This window comes from Carassius auratus, chromosome 34, assembly GCF_003368295.1.
Source record: "Carassius auratus strain Wakin chromosome 34, ASM336829v1, whole genome shotgun sequence".
Classification (NCBI taxonomy): domain Eukaryota; kingdom Metazoa; phylum Chordata; class Actinopteri; order Cypriniformes; family Cyprinidae; genus Carassius; species Carassius auratus.
The window spans coordinates 13,634,108-13,652,078 of record NC_039276.1 but is presented as its reverse complement, the minus strand read 5'-3'; the positions used below and the strand labels follow the sequence as shown (position 1 = coordinate 13,652,078).

Below are 17,971 nucleotides of genomic sequence, written 5' to 3'. Positions count from 1 at the left end.
CTGAATTAAACACGCGAATGTATGTTGGTTTCTGCCTGCTTAACTGGCTTAAAATCTTACTACTGAGTGCTTGTGTATCGATCAATTTAAGGCAGACATGAGTATATGCGGCTGTGCAGTCATCGAAATGTGTCTAAGTGTTCCTTTTTGCAAAAGTTGAAGTTAATTGGTTCTCGTTGTGACTGTGATGCGAATCAATGTAACTGTTAACGTAAAATAATAAAATAAATATGAAACTAAGTAACATTAAACAGTTCAGTTATTGTGATGAATTGCACCTGTGGGTAGTCTACTACGACACTTGAGAAGAACGGTTTTCATATCGACAAAAACAAAAATATAATTGGTATCATATCAATATAATTGCAAAAAAAATGATGCAGAAACATGTCTTTCTTTCTTTATTTCTTCGTATGATGACATTTTTTGACTTTTTAATTACTGCTCTGAAATTCATACATTTTAAAGTGTGACTTTAGCTTCGTTGTACTTTTTGTATGTTTGCTGAATAAAATCAAGATTTTTAGCTGAAATAATGAAACCATTAAAAAAGATTTCCAGAATTATTATATTATATTATATTATTAGTCAGGGGTCAAATAAATGTTAACAATAGTGGACAAATGCAGTACATACAGATAAGTAAGACAAATTTGTGAACACAAAATCTAATACATTCAAATATTCCAGTAGTGCCTTTTTTATTTAGATCCATCGATATGGTACTGAATATCACAGCCATTGTTGTAAATGCTGCAATATGATACAGAGTAGTTTCTTCAGATCTTAATTCACATGGTTTCAGCTGGACCAGCTGTGTTTTTCTAGAAATGAGTAAGAGAGAGGAAATGAAGAATGCAACCTTGAAATGTCACAGTGCTGGTCTTGAGATTGTTGTCACTAGTTTATGCATTTTGTTTGATCCCTACTGTTGCATTGAAGAGAGAAAGGGTACTTTTAAACTAGCCTATTGCAATGTGCCATTATTTTGGGAAACAGAACTAGGCAGCAATTTGTGCCATTATTTTACTGTTATTTATTTGATCGGTTTACTTACGTACTTGATAGGTCTGTTTTGCTTAATTCAGGGACTGAAGAAGAGATATTCAAGTAATTTTTGTTTGGTTCGGAATTATGCGTGTTACAGTATGACCCCATAAATGAAGGAGAACCTGTGCGTTGCATTTACATTTTAAGCAGGAAGCATCTCTTACCCACAGATGGAAATACATAGACATGGAAAGCTCATTTGAAATGTGGGGACTTTTGGTAAGATGCTAACTCATTCCAGTAAATCGTATATATGAGGATTTGATTTTACTGTTCGACATTGTAATTCTCGATAATGACAGAAAGAGAAATTCAGCATTGGGATATTTTCCAAATGCAGTGTATATAGCTAATACCCTTTGGAAATAATGTCATCCACAAATTCAGTTATAGATTTTTTTTTTTTTTGCCTGTTTGAGGTAGCTCTGTCACTAAAATTTAAATTTATTTAACTTGAAAATAATTTCCTCCTATTTATTTTATTTTATTTTTTTTGTCTTGATCGTTAAAAACAAGGCTCTTTTGGACTTTATTTGATCAACTTCATGACTCCCATTTCTGTGATAGAGGCCATATTCTTCTTTTAAATGACCTGTTCAGGAATCAAGCGCTTAGTTTTTAAACTCTTATTATATGAAGCCTTGTCTAATTCAGAATGCTGTAGTCTGTCACCTAATTGTCACCCATAAATGATAAAGAATCTGGTTAAACTCTTCAATTCGTGGCACATGATCACCGTGCCTGGTGCTTGGCTCTCTTCATCTCCGTCAGCCGAGTGTGCAGTGATTAGCATGTAAGCGCTAGCATGTAATTACTGAGCAGCTTCCTTTCCTTTAATGATTACAGTTAACACAAAGCTTCTGACGAGGTGAATGAGGACACGGCTCACTCTATTAAAAGACAGAACAGACACTTGGATGGTCTAAAAATTTAATTCGTGGAAAATATGAACTTCCTCTCCTTTTCTAACGTGAGATCAAAGGCGTTTATGAATAGTACTTTGTGCCCTCGGTGCGTGTCGGGAACCTTCTGAAAGTGTCAGTGTCAGTCTGAGCACTTCGAATTAAAAGGTTTCAGGGACAAATGACTATCATTTAACAAAGCTTAATAGTGTTTTAGTTGATTGGGATGCCACTCAGTTCAGCAGAGACTTGTCTGGAGGTTGAAGAATGTGTGCTGGAAACATTCATTAGAGCAGTTTGTTAAACAATATCATTGCAGAAAAGCTACTTTTTTGACAGTTTTTTCATGCGGCTTAAGCTGATGAAAATGTTTTACTCATATTCAGTAAATTAAAATGAAACAGAAGTTAGGTCTGAGAGTTAGACTTTTTTTTTTCTTGTATTGTACCTCATTCTGTTTGAGGTAAACCATTAGGCCATGCAAAGTAAAACTTTTCACATCTTAGGCAGTGTGGTATTATCATAGACATGGTATTTCCAAGGTACAATATATGTTTATGAAATATGAAATCATCCGATGCTTTTTTTTTTTTTTGCCCTGGAGTGCTTAAACTTGATAGAAGAGCACATAAAACAAAAGTCAACTGCACTTGGGCAAATGCTAGCTACAGAGACGGCCCAGTGTCGGAATTTATGAGCACAGTGAACTTTTGAAAGAGCTCCACTGTTTGCCTACTCATTTGTGACCCAGACATTATGTGATGGCGCTAATATATATTTTTTTCTCTCTCTGTGCGTAGGTTTCTCTTTTTAAATTTGTGCGACAAGCTGTTATGGAAATGAATTGTGTTGATTCGGTGTCTACTGCAGCTCCTATTTTGCACTTTATTACAAAACATGCCTACAAACTCTCATCTGTCTTGACTTGACTCCTTTGACTTTCAAAATGAGCACTTCAGTGGCACATGGGTCAATAAGAGATAAGAGCGTCTGCGATAAAAAAAGAGGAAACATCCTTCAACACAGATTCTTAGAAATTTACTTGTGAAAACATTCACTATTAATTAAGAATTTCCCTCAATAAACTCCTAATCTGCTGCTTATTAATTGTTAGTAATGTAGTTGTTAAGTGTAGGTTTTGGATAGGATTAAGGGATCTAAAATATTGTCTTGCAGAATAAGACATTAATATGTGCTTTAGTACTAATAAACAGCCGATATGCTAGTAACATGCATTCTAATAAGCACATAGTTAATAGTGAGAATAGGTTATTAAAATAAAGTGTCACCAATATGGATGGGTGGGTATCTAATAATAGTTATTGATATTGTTTTTTAAATTAAACACACACAAATGATTAATTTTCAGGTAAATATAAATATCATATGAGTCACACCACACAATACTTTACAAAAGTCAATATAATAGTATAGTATGACTAAATATAATACAACATAGTGGTGAATCACCAATTAATTTAATTAGAAATTAAAAACATGCTTGACATAGAATAGGTTTATTCAAGTCATTGTGTATATATATATATATATATATATATATATATATATATATATATATATATATATATATATATATATATATATATTTTTTTTTTTTTTTTTTATAAATTGGTAGATTATGGAAAAGATGAGCTTCACGTCACTGATCCGTAAGCATGCATCATTATAATAGTCCAGCTTATTTTGTTAGTGTTGTACTTTGGATACAGATTCAGATGCTGCACAGTCAAGGCTCGACCTCATGTTGTTTCCTTGTATTGCTCGAGTCTAATTTCAAGTGATCAGCCGTGGCTTTGGTCTGCTGTGTGGGAGTACATAATCGGATGTTTCATTCTGGCTGAATTAGCCCTCCAGAAAGACCACATCACTTTAAGGCCTTCTCTTGCCCTGTCATAGTCCATCGCTGGTGATGTCACACACACATACACATTCAAGACATCCATGGATGGCTAGAGGCTGTTAAAATTAGGTGTTGAGAGTTGGCTCACACGCTTCAATGCGCCATGTTTCTGGATGTTTGTCACTGGGCAGTGCCATGCTATCTTCCCCCCTGTACTGGTGCCATTGGTAGAGTCACTTTTACTGATGGGTTTAATCGTCAGGATTGGTACTGCAGCTTGATATGATGTCCTCATGCACTGCTCCTCCGGATATATCAGCTGCATCTCAGTTTTTTTTTTTTTTTTTTCATACTCTGAGGCATTGTCTCTCTAAAGCTGCTTCTTCCCCAGTATTTCAAGAGCCAAAGGAAATCCTTTATTTCATTTGGAACAATGCAGATTAGATGACGGCCTGTCTCTTCAGGTGAAAAGTGTGTTTTTTCTGTGAAAAAAGAAGAAGGAATAACTATGGTAAATTCTCTGGGTTAATGCATGTATATTAACCCTATAAAGCCTACTGTGTCATATTTGATCTGCACACTGCTAAGAGCTCTTATTAACGAATAATCAACATGATCAAAACTTTGCTGACCTGTTGTATACAATCTTCTACATACCTTTCTGGTTATAGTAATGTCAGTAACTGCACCAAATTGAATATGAATAAACCTGAGGTGTTATACACATATTGAATGTATTTATATAGTGATATGTAGTATAAATAGTTCAATTTCATAGTAATCAGATTACTTTTTTTCAAGTAATTAAAGTTACACATTACTTTTTTATTTACAATGAAATATTTGAGTAAATTTTTCAAATAAGTAATGCCAGTTACTTTGTTTTTACCATGTATTGACTGAGAGCTCTTCTGTCCTCGTGTTGAGAGAAATCAAGAGTAAGTGCAGAGGCGTTGTGTGCGCTGTGTGGACATGAGGTTACTGTAGTTCTAGACTAAGTGTGAACATGCATTTACTCATCACACTTGCACAAAATCACATTCAGTATTCCTCAAAATGAATACAAAAAAAGTGAAATGAGGCAAACCTGCAATAATTAAATATGTTAAAACTGCAGTCTGTAACTTTTTTTTTTTTTTATTTAAAATGTTTCCAAAATCAGGATTTGAGCAAGCACATAACCATCCAGTGTTCGAAACTATCGCCTTACTTTAGCCCGATTCACAACGGTTAATTTATAATAATGTTTTCTAATTTGAGTGTTTTGGGTAGGCTTTCGCAGGAAATTCGAGCATGGCACTGCGTCATTACGTCACGTCGGTAAACATATAGAAGTAGTGAGGATGTGAGGATCCTGCAGGTGGCGGATCGTTAAATTTTGGCCTATCCACAGCAGCTGGAATAATTACATGGACAAAATCTATTTTGATGGTGCATTGTAATCGAGAAAGATTATGTGAAACACAGGTGAAATACATTTAATTATAGTCCAGTTTTAAATGTACTTCTGATTACAGATAGCCTGGGTTTATACAAGATACGTATTATAAAGACAACCATTTCGATGGGAGCATAGTTTGCTTTTTGGGTTAAAATATTTTTTTTAATATAAAAATTCGAATGATGAGACGATTAGAGATTCGACTGTACAGAAATTGAAATCTACACACTAATACACATACTCATAGTTACGCAATGCTGATGTTGTTAACATTAATAATTTGAGAATAAAGTATAACAACAATAATAATTTGCAGGGTGTGATGTGATGTGATCACCATTAGTAGCGTACTTTATTTCAATGATCTTGTCCTCAGTCAGAACAAAAAGTGGCTGACTTGTTACTTATTCAGATGACAATATATGGTGAAAATATATATAAATATATATAAAACATATATTCTAAGACGTAGGCTAGAATGTTATTACTAAGTACAGTGAATATCCACACTAGTGCGCTGATTGACAGCTACACATTCACCTCAAAACAGATTTATCAGCACTGGATCACAACCCACGCATGGAATATAAGTCCGCAAGGAACTGCAATTCCAGGTTTTTAAAGAGGCAAACTTACAGACTGCAGCTTTAAATTACACAAATAACCTTAATGCATTTAATCTAATTTTATTAACCAATGTCTTTGCTGCTGACCTTCAATAATCCATTCAACCATAATAATACCCAAAAATGACTTTAGATAAACATAACATTATAAGCAAAACGCAATATCGGCACCTAAAGGAAATTTTTTTACATACCCCAAATACCATATTTTCTATATTTAAATTATGTATAGCCTATATGATTTCTTCTTAATTTAAAATGCATTTAAAATGATCACTGACTGGTAGGCCTCCCATTGATTCAAAGATTGATTCAACGCTTATAAAGTCAAGTCAACACAGATGAGCATTTTGAATGCAGTTGAGCATTGACTCAGCATCCATCGACAGTCATGATGGTGCTTCTTTTAGCTGTAAGGTCTGGCACTGCGGGGTTCCCCTTTCGCATGAACTGTGTGGGGGGCTGAACGAGGCAACATTAACCCCTCACTTTCCTCTCCATCTTGAGGTCGATTGCTTTTCACGCCTTACCTGTGTAAAATGGAGGCTCTGAGGTAAAAGGGTAGAGGTAAATCACTGAGCGAGAAAATCCCACTCAGTACACCCGAGCGATTGGAAAACCCCAGTCTTTCAGGTTAGACGCTTGAACCTAATTAAGCTGTTACTTTTCCAGTTCCCTGTTGTGAAGTTTTGATTTGTTTTTCACAGTTCTGTTTGCTATGACGTTCTTTGCTCAGCAGTGTTTTTTCACATGGGTGTTTAGACTTGGAACAAAAAAAGCATGGTCAACGGCCACCACTTAAGTTACCACTTAAATACGTACAAACAAATGATTGTAATTTTGAAGTGTCTTGAGTGCCATCTGAGAGCATTACATTTATACAAGTGTTCAGTAAGTTGCTTTTTATTTTGATCTGTAAGCTATAACTACATAAAGGTACTTTTTATAGATATTACACAAATATGCTGAATTTATCTTCCACATAAACAGCAAGGGGTTTCTGAATGAATGACTCACTCGCATAAAAAACACCCTGATTTATACAACAAGCGGGAACTTGTGACAGCAGCATTTAACTAAATATTATGCCATTGGAGAGAAGACCTAGGAACTTGGCTCATTGAATTTTTTTTTTTTTTTTTTTTTGTCCAAATGAGCCAATTCAGTAAAATTAATCAGACTTCCCAGTACTACTTGTGGAAGAGCTTTTGACTATAATATTAGTTGATTCTGCAGTTTATATTTGTGCTTGGTTCAGTACATATTTTGTCACTACATGCTAGCTTCATGCTTCTTGTGTGACAAAGTAGCTTGATACTGTAAAACCTTCCATTTTTTTGAAAAAAGCTGAGTCGCTGTCATCTTATTGAAGAAGCGAGTTAATTTAGTAACGTTGCTTTTATTAAATTTCACCCTGGGACCTTATAAAAACAACAATCAAATTGAGAGGTAGATTTCCAAACGATCAGCTGAAGTATTTTTTTGTTTAGTTTTTTGCTGCCTAACTCATTATGCACTTTAGCTATGACTTAACTATGACACATATTAATGAAATTCTAGGTGATTTGGAAAGTACTGTACGTGGGCAAATTTTGCCAGTGCGATTATTATTAAAACCCTCTCCAGTATGTGGTTATTAATCATAGGTTATTAATAATTACGGGCTTCTTTTCTTTAAAGTGAGTCATTGAAATGTGATGGTTTAATTGTTTGCCTTTTCTTTTTTTTTTAACTCAACAGTAATAGTGTGCTTTCACACTAAATTTCGGATAGGCCCTGTATCCATGAGTGTGCTCTTGCTGGAGGCGTTCTGTGGGGGTTCCCACAAACAGCTGGTTGATCTTCTTAAAGAAAGTATTGAAGACTGTGTAAGCTTCACTCTGCCTGCAAAGAAATGGCACTGGAGGGCCAGAACTTCTGCTCTGTACTTCATGCAGGCAGTTCCAGCAAGTTCCTCGTACAGGTCAGTATAGGACATAGATATTTAAATAAACACATTTTTTGGACCGTTTTAGACAAAAACATGTATTCATTTCATTGGCCATTTACCAGTTCAAATATTTGAAGACGATACATTTGCATGATCTTAAATGAGGCCAGGTTAAGTGTAATCAGTGCACTAACTGACGTACGCTGTTGTATTGCACCTCATACGTCAAACATTTGTCATCCCCCTAGTCCTATACTTAAAAGCCACATAGCTGTGGTTTCCTCATTACTTCAAAGCATGGCTGAGGATATTTCACCATACAGTTCTGTTGTAAAACCAACTTTGCAGATGCAAAACTTGTACATGCATACTTACTGTATACCAAAGACTTGTTAGAATTTTTAAAATCAATCTTTTTTTTCTCTTTCTCAAGGGTTCTTGGAGAAATTTAATTAGGATAGGAATGTTTGTGGTGGTTTGATATATTATTTTGCAGTATTATTATATATATATATATATATATATTATTATTATTATTTATTATTATTATTATTTTTTTTTTTATATAATGCATGTTATATATTTTGACCTATGATTTTTACTAATTAATGATAATTTTCTACTTGTGCTGCTGGTGTAAATTTGACCGTAGATTTAGAGCAGTTTCCATACTTTCTACTGACATTTATCTAGCTATTCTCATCTTTTTTAAATGTCATCAAAACGCATGACAGAAGTTTTGTATAATAACAACTGCACAGTGTGGTTTGACATTTTTACACCTAGTACTTGGATATTCTTAAAAGTCAAAATCAAAGTTTGTCGAGGTGTTACTGGTATATGTGGGTACACAGTTTGATCAGTCACTAAATAACCTCCTGATTAAATAGGTGATACAAGATGAACACCAACACTGAGCTACTTGACAGTAGAGTAATCATGACTCAAACAAATCATGTTTGTTTAAAATGTAGCTTATGTTCATTTGTGCAACTTGAAATGTGAAAAATGTATTAGTTTATGTGGAAGTGAACATACATTTTGATTAATAAATGCTGTAAAAGTATTGCTCATTGTTAGGTCATGATACCCACACTAATGCATTAGTTAATGCTGACCTTATTATCACCAGAATCAGAATATTTTCATTTCACAATGATATTTTAAATTTAGAATACGTGTGCCTGCACACATAGTGCACTCCACGGAGAGATGACACCCTTGTTTCAGTATAGTACTTAGTGGAACTCTGTGAAGTGTTGGTTCAGATGGAGTTTCTAAAAATGCATAAACAAGGACACAAACACGTTTAGAGACTAGGATCCGATTGGGGACTTTCTTGCTTCCTTTTAAGGGATGGAGAAACCGCAGGTGGGTGGGGAAAACCCTGAGTATTCCTTCAGCTGCAATCTCATCTCACTACACTCAAAGTTAAGCAAAAGTCAAAACATGCATTTCATTCCTGAAGTCAGGTGTCAAATATGCCAGTCATAACCTTTCACGTGTCAATGAGCTGAAGGCACCTTCAAAACCTGTATCAACTGTCACACCATTTGCAACTTTCCAATTATGAAAATATTTGAATGTGGTCCATTTCAGTGAATATTGATGGTCAAAATATTCATCTACTACTTCATTTAGGGCATACAGTAATAATGAAAAGGTACTAAAGCAATAAAATCGCAGAAGAGCAATGCTTGCTTTTGCAGATCAGCACCTTTGATGATGCAGTTACAAACCTGACTCAGCACAGATCAGCATGCCCACCCACTGTGTCTCTTATCTACAGGTTCTCACAGAGCCAACATGTCTGGTTTGATTACGGTTAATAGTTTGCACTGGAAAAAGTCAGTAGGCGACAGTTACAGTTAATTAACCTTTTAATAGAAGCCAAAAATGGCTCCTATTTGCACACCTTGGATGAAGATTATATCTATTGAGTGTATTAAATTGAGATGTGACTAGTACTTTCCATTGAAATTGATGAGTCAGATTTAGTTTTTGCCTTTGGTGGGCCCTGAAATTGCTCATTAACTCACTGACCTAAAAAGATCCATCAGACTCGAGCGGCTGTCCTCACCTCCAGTTCAAAGGGAGCCAAAGTAAGCCTTCCTGTTTCATTAGTATTGACGCACTCCATTTGACAGTTTCAAGCAGGAAAGCAAGGCTAAAAATAGTAACTTCTATCATCTGGTTTGATTTTAGAGTTGTGTGCGAGCAAGGATTTGGCAGGGTGCCGTTCAGCACTCCTCCTGATGGAGTTGAGGAACAGAGACGTAATCCTGCCACACAGTTACAGGGGCAGGGGATGGTAGAAGCTGCCCCTTCATGCTGATCTTAAAGCAGTGTGATTGGTTTTTCGTGTAGTTAAGATTATGAATTGGTTAGGGGGAGCTGGTTGTAGATTAGCATAAAAGGGACACTTCTGACAGTGACAGAGTCACGGTTGCAAGGCCGCAGGCTCCCCACATCAAAGAGACTGGCGAGCGGGCTGCAGGGTTAGACTGACAGGCGGTGGGGGCTTAGAAGAGGGGGCGGGGTTCATTTAGGGAGACCAGAACTGAACTTCAAAGCCCTTGTCCCATGGCTCTTAGCACATACAAGGGTAAAATCTTCAATGGTCCCCTACTTGTGTATATAACATTTTAAAAGTTCATTAACCTTAATAATGTTTCGCTCAGTATGGAATGTGCAGATATTTCTGTGTCCTCTTGTGTTTCAGATGATGTATTTTATTGATTTGCAGATCTAGGATTTCATTTTTTTACTCTAAAGTCATTTGAGCCATCTGTCGCTGGCATCTTCAGCTATAGTTGCAGTTATTATGCAGTTTGCATTTTCCCAGTTTTGCAAACTTTTTTTTATTGTTATAATGTTTTACTATGTTCTTCCCTCAACTTAAACAAGTTGATACGTACCCCTCCCATCTCAGTGCATGCACTTAATCGCTGTAGCGCATGGGTCCACTATGTTAGCATTTAGCTTAGCACCATTCATTCCTTTGGATGGCAAAAACAAAATGTGGTGATTTTCTAAGCAGATACAAATTTATAAATATAATGTATTGCGGAAGAGCACTTTGGAGGATTTTGACTGTGACCCGGTAAATCGTACTCCGAATATTCACTCTTACATCAAATAAGTCCACACACTGAGATGGGAGAGATACGTATCAACTTGTCTAAGTTGAGGGAAGAACATAGACAAAACTTAAAGGAAAACGACACCGTTTTTCCATATTTCACTATCAAACAAATCACTTTTTTTTTTTCACATGCGGCAGCATGTTCTACATTTTTTGTTACAAAAAAATGTTTTGTTCTTTCAACCGTTTTTTTTTTTTTCTTTTTTTCTTCTTCTCTGTCTCACAGGGTTTTGTTCACCAGCTCCGTTCTCAATCTTGCTGAACTTGTAGCCCTGCGGCCTGATCTAGGCCATCTTAAGAAGGTCCTCTACTTTCACGAGAACCAGCTGGTCTATCCAGTTCGCAAGAGCCAAGAAAGAGACTTCCAATATGGCTACAACCAGATCCTCTCATGGTAACAGCAGAATCTGACAAACTTTAAAAAAGTACCCTTGGAAGAAAAACTAATGTTAGGGTACCAGATGTGTCTAATGTGCTGGATTTCAGTTTTATCTTTGTTTTCGGCGATAAAAAATAAATAAATAAAAAATTATATGCAAATTGATTTCAGAACTAAGTTTAAGTAGAACAAAGACTTGAGACTTGAACTCAGAACCTTAGTGCTACAAGTCTGACTCTCTAACCATTAGGCCACAACTACTATGGCAGTAGTATGGCATTGTATTATATGTCATACCCCATATCATTTATACTTTAAACATGAAAAAATAAAATAAAATTGAACATTAGAAATTTAAATTGAACTAGAAATTTCCCAGATTTTGATTTTCAAAAATAAGGTTGTCTTAACATATGTTAAAATGTCAAAAACAGTCTGTGTATAACAAGTTCCATTTCTGTACCAGACTGGATTTTAATTCACTAGAGAGACAGTGTGTCTGAGACAGAATAGTTTATCATGCACGTTACTTGGCATGATGTGATTGGTTAATTATGGGATTGTATAATGGCACTCTAATTCTCAAGAACGCGCTGTTTTAAAACCTAATGTCATAATCAATCTTTATGCTTGAAAGAAATGGTTTAAGAGCTCTAATTGGAATACATTGTGATTGTTGTCTGTCAGAGTATGATGTCAATAATTCAAAGGCCCTTTGCTTTCTCAACTTTATTAACGTTGCAGAACAGTGACACAAAAAAAGTGCTCGGCTCCTCTAATTCACTCTCTAATTGAGTGCAATGCAGTGATTGATTCTGGCAATTGGGGTTAATCAGTGTGCCATTTAAAAACATGGTGTGTTTGTTTCTTTGGATTATAATAAACATATATTAAGATATTTAAAGTGACTAGTTACTGTAGACGTCTGCTAAGTGTACCTTTTCTATTTACAGTTGAAGTTAGCTTTTCAAAACATATGCTGATTTTAATAACTCTCATTTTCGAGAATTAATTAAGAAGCATTATTGCCACAGTTTGACATTTTGTGGCTTTGTTTGTCAGTATTTGTCTTCCTTCGTCATCTTAAATGACAATATTTTCCCAGCCTGGTTGCAGATGTGGTGGCGTTCAACTCTTCATTCAACATGGAGTCCTTCCTCTCCTCCATCTCCACATTCATGAAGACCATGCCTGACCATCGGCCCAAAGATCTGGACCAGCTTATCCGGCCCAAGTGTCGCGTCCTCCACTTCCCAATTCACTTTCCCGATGTCACAAGGTCTGTTCTTATATCCCTCACCACAGTCTTCTAGGGATCACTCCTCCACTGATTAAAAAAAGTGCTAGCGAGTTCAGTCTTAATCTGCCCCCAAAAGCTGATCGTGTATGCAAGCGTGGTTAATGGCGAGTAGGCAAAGTTGTGTAAGAAAGTGATTAGAATAGACAGCTTTAATGTCCTGTGTGGATCACTTGACACACTCCAGCTACAGATACGTGCTCGTGCTCGTGCTCGGGCATAGATGCATGAACATACACAACATGCCCACTGGGACAGGAAGTGATCTCTCTGTGTTATAGTCTGTTTGACTGTAGATGATGTAGGTATTTGTGTTTGATTTTTGTGTGGGTGAGAAACCGATGATGCAATTAGTGAGGATTTGTACTCAAGGCATGTGATCTGCGAATAAAAAAGGAAATCCAAATAGTTTTATTAACCAGGTTATTAAAATCCACCATGTTTCCAAAAATCATTTTCAGAAACCTTTTTGCTCATTTGGCTAGCAACTGTAGCTACAGTGTACTAACTTTTCACACTGTGACCATTAATTATTCATTGCATTTTAGTTAGTTATCATGAAATAAATAACATTTAAAATAAAATCTCTTTTTTAAAAAAATTGCTTGTTTAGAAGACAAAAACAACTAAAAGTAAATATTTAAAATGCAGTACACTGAGACCAATCTGATGTCCTTGCGGTCTCAGTTGTCAGTCCCTGAATTGATTTTTGGGTCTCTGAGCACACTACTACTCTTTCCACCTACAGCTTTAAAATCTCACTGTGCTGTGTACTTCATTTTGACTTGTGCAGTCTAGATTGGCTTCAGAATTTGCCTCTCGAACTGTCGTCTTGGATCAGCAAGCACGGGTGGTGCTTTTTTCATAGCCCCGTTCCAAAGCAATGTCAAGAATAAGTCGGCTAGAAGCAACTCCACGGAGGGGTCTGCTTCTTATTAGAATCCTAACGAACAGCAAGCAGAACCCGAAACGAGTGGAACAATATTGTTAATTCATTTTGATTCAAGGCATTCTCGGGATGGCTTATGTGTGCTGGTTTAAAGATTAGAGAGACCGTAAGCATGTAGTACATAGCATTTCATAGCCCCCCTTTAGCTGTAAAGCGGTCTTTGTCATTTTGATGTACACGTAGCTATTGATTTAGAAAAATGTGAATAGTTGTAGATTGGTTGCAAAATTATCATATGAATAAATGATAAATTATAGTAGCTTTCATTATACAAACATATATATATATATATATATATATATATATATATATATATATATATATATATATATATACACAATAAATATATTTGTAAAATATAATTATATATTAAAATGATAAATAAAATTGTGCTTATATAACGCACATTATAAAATCTAATATAATCATTGGAATTTGAATTTCATGTTTGTATGAAATGTGTAAGCTCAGCATAAAAATGCCATGTCACATATTAGCAGTATATATTTCTTTTTAATATGCTTGCAGTCCATTTATTTTTTGGTCTTATCTGTGCTCTTTCAATCTAAATTGTTTATCTCCGAGGTCTGAGTGCGGCATGTTTTGCATTATCGCTCTGATGCATGACTTTTTCGCATTAGTCAGTAGATTTTTGGTTGACAAAATCAAGATTTTCAATGCACACTTAAAAGAAATATCCAGCCGCTTTGTGTTTTCAAGTTTGTTTTTTGTGATTTAAAAGAGCCAGACCAGCCTACTCCACTGAGGTCACGTTTCAGTGTTCTTCATCACTAAAACAGCTGTGTGCACTTTGCTGCGTCTTTTTGAAATGCACCTATATTGATAACGTAGCTCTTCATTTTTATGGGAAATAGAATTTAGAAATGTACAGTAAATGGAAAAGTACTGCACTGATGAAGAGTTTAATGCCCTAAGCCTAACTAACCTGTTTTATTCACTTACCAGGCGCTAAATATATCTCAAACAGCACAATCATTGGACAGTTTTACTGACTCCTTCCTCTGTATTTTAGTGTTCGTGTTTCTGCGTGTGTGTTTGTTGTGCGTTTCATTTCTATGAGGTGATGGACATGCACCTACGCTTTGTTGGATGACAAATTTGCCTTGTGTTTAAAATGTGGGTTAAGATGACATTAGTAATGTTGGTCCACACTATGTGAGTGTGTGTGTCTATATCATGGGTAAGAGATGCTGTAAGTAAGCTGACACTGATGACGCAGGGCTCTCGCCTACAGTGTTTCTCAGCTCATTTTCAGATGGTAATTCGCCCCTTCCAAAGCAAACTCACAGAGTGTAAGGAAACGATTATATGCATGGCCAGCCATCCGTCAACATGCCCTGGGTTCTTTTCTCAGCAACCAACTTTGTCCAAGCCTTTTTAAGAATTTAAAAATATTCCCAGAGACAGACAAGAGAAGAAGCAGAGTATTTGATTTGAAATATCTCGCAGGTGGGCTCCTATGTGATGCATATTTCTTATTTCATTCACTCTTTTGTTCTCTTTCTGCCAAAACAAACATAAAAAAATTGTATAATGTATATATGAAAATGCACTGCCATCCCATATTCACTATAGATGCTGTGGAAAACAAAAGACAGACTGCAAGAGGTCAAGAATACTTATATAGTATGTATATGCACTAGAGGATAGCCCATAAAGGTTAGCAAAAGGAAACTCCCTTTAAAGTAAATAAAGTACAAGGTTAGCCCGCAGTCACCATCCCCATTTAGAGGAGACTGATGGAGAAAAATAAACAAGGTAAAAGTAACCTCAGAATGAAAACATCTTTTGTAATCTCTCCTTGAATGTAACATAATCCAAAGAAATCTCTCTTTAACAGGCTTCTATTACCTCACAGTGTCCTTTGGATCAACTTAATGAAACCTCACTTATTAATTGGCTTTTTGCGTATAGCCGTAATTCAATCATGATTGACCTTAGTGAGCAGGAGCCCAGCTGAGCGAGACCATACCACATCATCAATCACCGAAATCCACAACTCTGGTGGCCCCTATCAAAGGCTAGTCTTTGTATTAAAACACAACAGGCCAACTGGGTATGTTTGCATAAAGTCACATGACAATCAGGTGTCCTTTCAAGAGCTTCAGTCCAACGGAGCCGCCACATCACAAAGACACTCCTGCAAGGACTCATATGAAATGCTTCACTGATTTCCATTGTTCTTTGCTCTGGCAGAAGAGTGAATTTGGTTTCCATAGCACTTAACTGGCATCAGATGTTTGCATAAAGTCCCACGCACCCCGATCAGAGCACAACGATTGATGGCCAGCACTGTATTGATCCCAATGCTGTGATCTAAAACAATGACAGTTTTTCCTAAGATGGGGACCACAGTGCTATCAAGCTCATCGAGGGGAAAATCCATCACCGGAATCTCTCGTAGACTCTTGTTGTCAGGAGGACCAGGTTTTCATTAGCCCATTTAACTCAGCACAGATAACTGAAGTTACTTTTCAAAGTTGGTGGGGAAAAGAGGGTATTTGGCTGCTTTTTAAAAAGCAGTTCAAAGGCATGGATGTGACTCTCTGTACCGAGACCTGCCGCCAATGACTGACTGGTGGAGTGATTCTGTTACTGAAGCAGATGGCAGGATATCCTGCTGTAGAGATTGTCTCCGAACGGTTCAAAGGGAACAGCACAGTGAAAATGATGCGCCTTGGTCCCATATCGAAATAATAAAGTCGCATCAAAGATGCCAATTACCTTGTTGCATAAACCAGTGCCACGGCTTCATAGTTGTGTGGGTTACATTATTTAATTGAACCGTGTGGGTGTGTTTTTGTAAAAATGTGTGTAAAACACTGAGTTGTGGATTTTATTTCTGGATGGCTGAGGAAACCATTCCAGTGTATTGGAAAATTTGCTGTTGGCCCAATGCAAGCTTGTTTTATAAACAAGTATAAGTAATAAAAGCTGGTTTTGTGTCATAGCCGTGATGTATCTGCTGATGTTGAGCTTCTGCTAATTCTGCTTTTCATATTTGCTCAGGTTCCCGCAGGGACCTTGATTATCGCCGTACTCATAGTTGGTGGCCACCAGCGGTCAGAAACTCATCACTTGGCACCCGATCTCCAAATCCTCATGCGCCTTACTACTCATCCTGTAGCGCTCTCTTTTTTGATTGTTGTTAAAGCCTTAATGTAGGCAGGATGGGTTAAAGAGGAGATGGGCTTTCTTAATCAAACCGCTGAGCGTTTAATCTTGTCGGTGAAACATCTGGCGGGCACCTTTTCTCATTTGTTCTTTGACATCGGATTCCACCACCTCGTGCTCGGAGGACATTTTCAAAAGGGATCTCCATCCTTGTGGCACGAGGACTCCTCAGAATGTGCCCTGTGAAAATAATCCAAAAGTAAAGCCCAAACGTATGGCATGCGTCTGATCTCCAGATCACATGTGCCAGGAACGAACCACAATTGAGTCCATATGGCGCTTTCAAGTGCTAGGAGCGAACCGCGATAAATAGGAATGAATCAAGGATAAAGCCCCTGGGTTCAGAGATTTGTCCCAAGCAGCTGGCTTAAGGCCATAGGTTTTGCCATGATGTAATCAGGACATGCAGGTATTTATAAAGCACAAGGAAATATGTGCCTTCTTTGATTGCCGGGTCTTGGCGAGGGGGAATATCTAATCAAGTATTTAACTAGGTATACATTTTATAGCCTCCAAAAGTGAGCATCAATGCACCCTGCTCACTTCAAAAGCACTTACAGAGCACTTGAAGTGAATACTCAAGAAGCTAAAGGGTGCAGATCTTTACTGTCTCATACATGCTGATTTGGAACACCCTATAAGAAGAAATTCGGTACTACTGCTTTATTTTGAATAAGCAGCATTAACGCTAATGGCTGACTACTGTGGTGAATACATCTTCAAATTGTGCCTTTAAAGGGATAGTCCGCCCAAAACTAAAAATTATGTCAGAAATTTCTCACTATAGTGTGTTTCAAAAGTATGACTTAGTCCCTTCTGTGATACATAAAATAAGAGATTTTGAAAAGTGTTGGTTGTGTGAACAACATGGTATCAGAGTGTGACTTTTGATAAACGTGGGGAAAAATACTGGGAGATTTCTTCTTGTCTGTTTCACAGAAGAACTTCAGTCATACAGGGATGGAAAAAAATATTACAGAATTTTTATAGATAGGGATGTTTTCCCTGATGTAGTCCTTTAGTGTGCAGGAGCAACCTGAGGGTTTTGTCAAGATAAATACATTACTTACAAATACAAAAATGCCCCAAATTTGAGCATTATCTGAAAAAACAAAGACCCGAGTTCACTACATACATGATGTTTTCGTTCATGCTTACACCTGTTCAGCTTCATCAAGAGTGTTGACAACAAAAAA

At 36.6% G+C, this 17,971-nt stretch overlaps 1 protein-coding gene across 2 annotated transcripts in view; it reads left to right on the top strand.

The window, feature by feature from the left end:
• LOC113053250 (glycosyltransferase-like domain-containing protein 1) overlaps positions 1–17,971 on the top strand; it is a 41,238-nt gene that overhangs the window by 81 nt on the left and 23,186 nt on the right. For both annotated transcript variants that reach the window (XM_026218118.1, XM_026218117.1), the window contains exons 2-4: positions 7,621–7,843; positions 11,182–11,349; positions 12,440–12,613. In XM_026218118.1, the coding sequence (XP_026073903.1) occupies positions 7,665–7,843; positions 11,182–11,349; positions 12,440–12,613 (521 nt within the window). In that variant the 5' untranslated portion in view covers positions 7,621–7,664. The remainder of the gene's footprint in view (positions 1–7,620; positions 7,844–11,181; positions 11,350–12,439; positions 12,614–17,971) is intronic.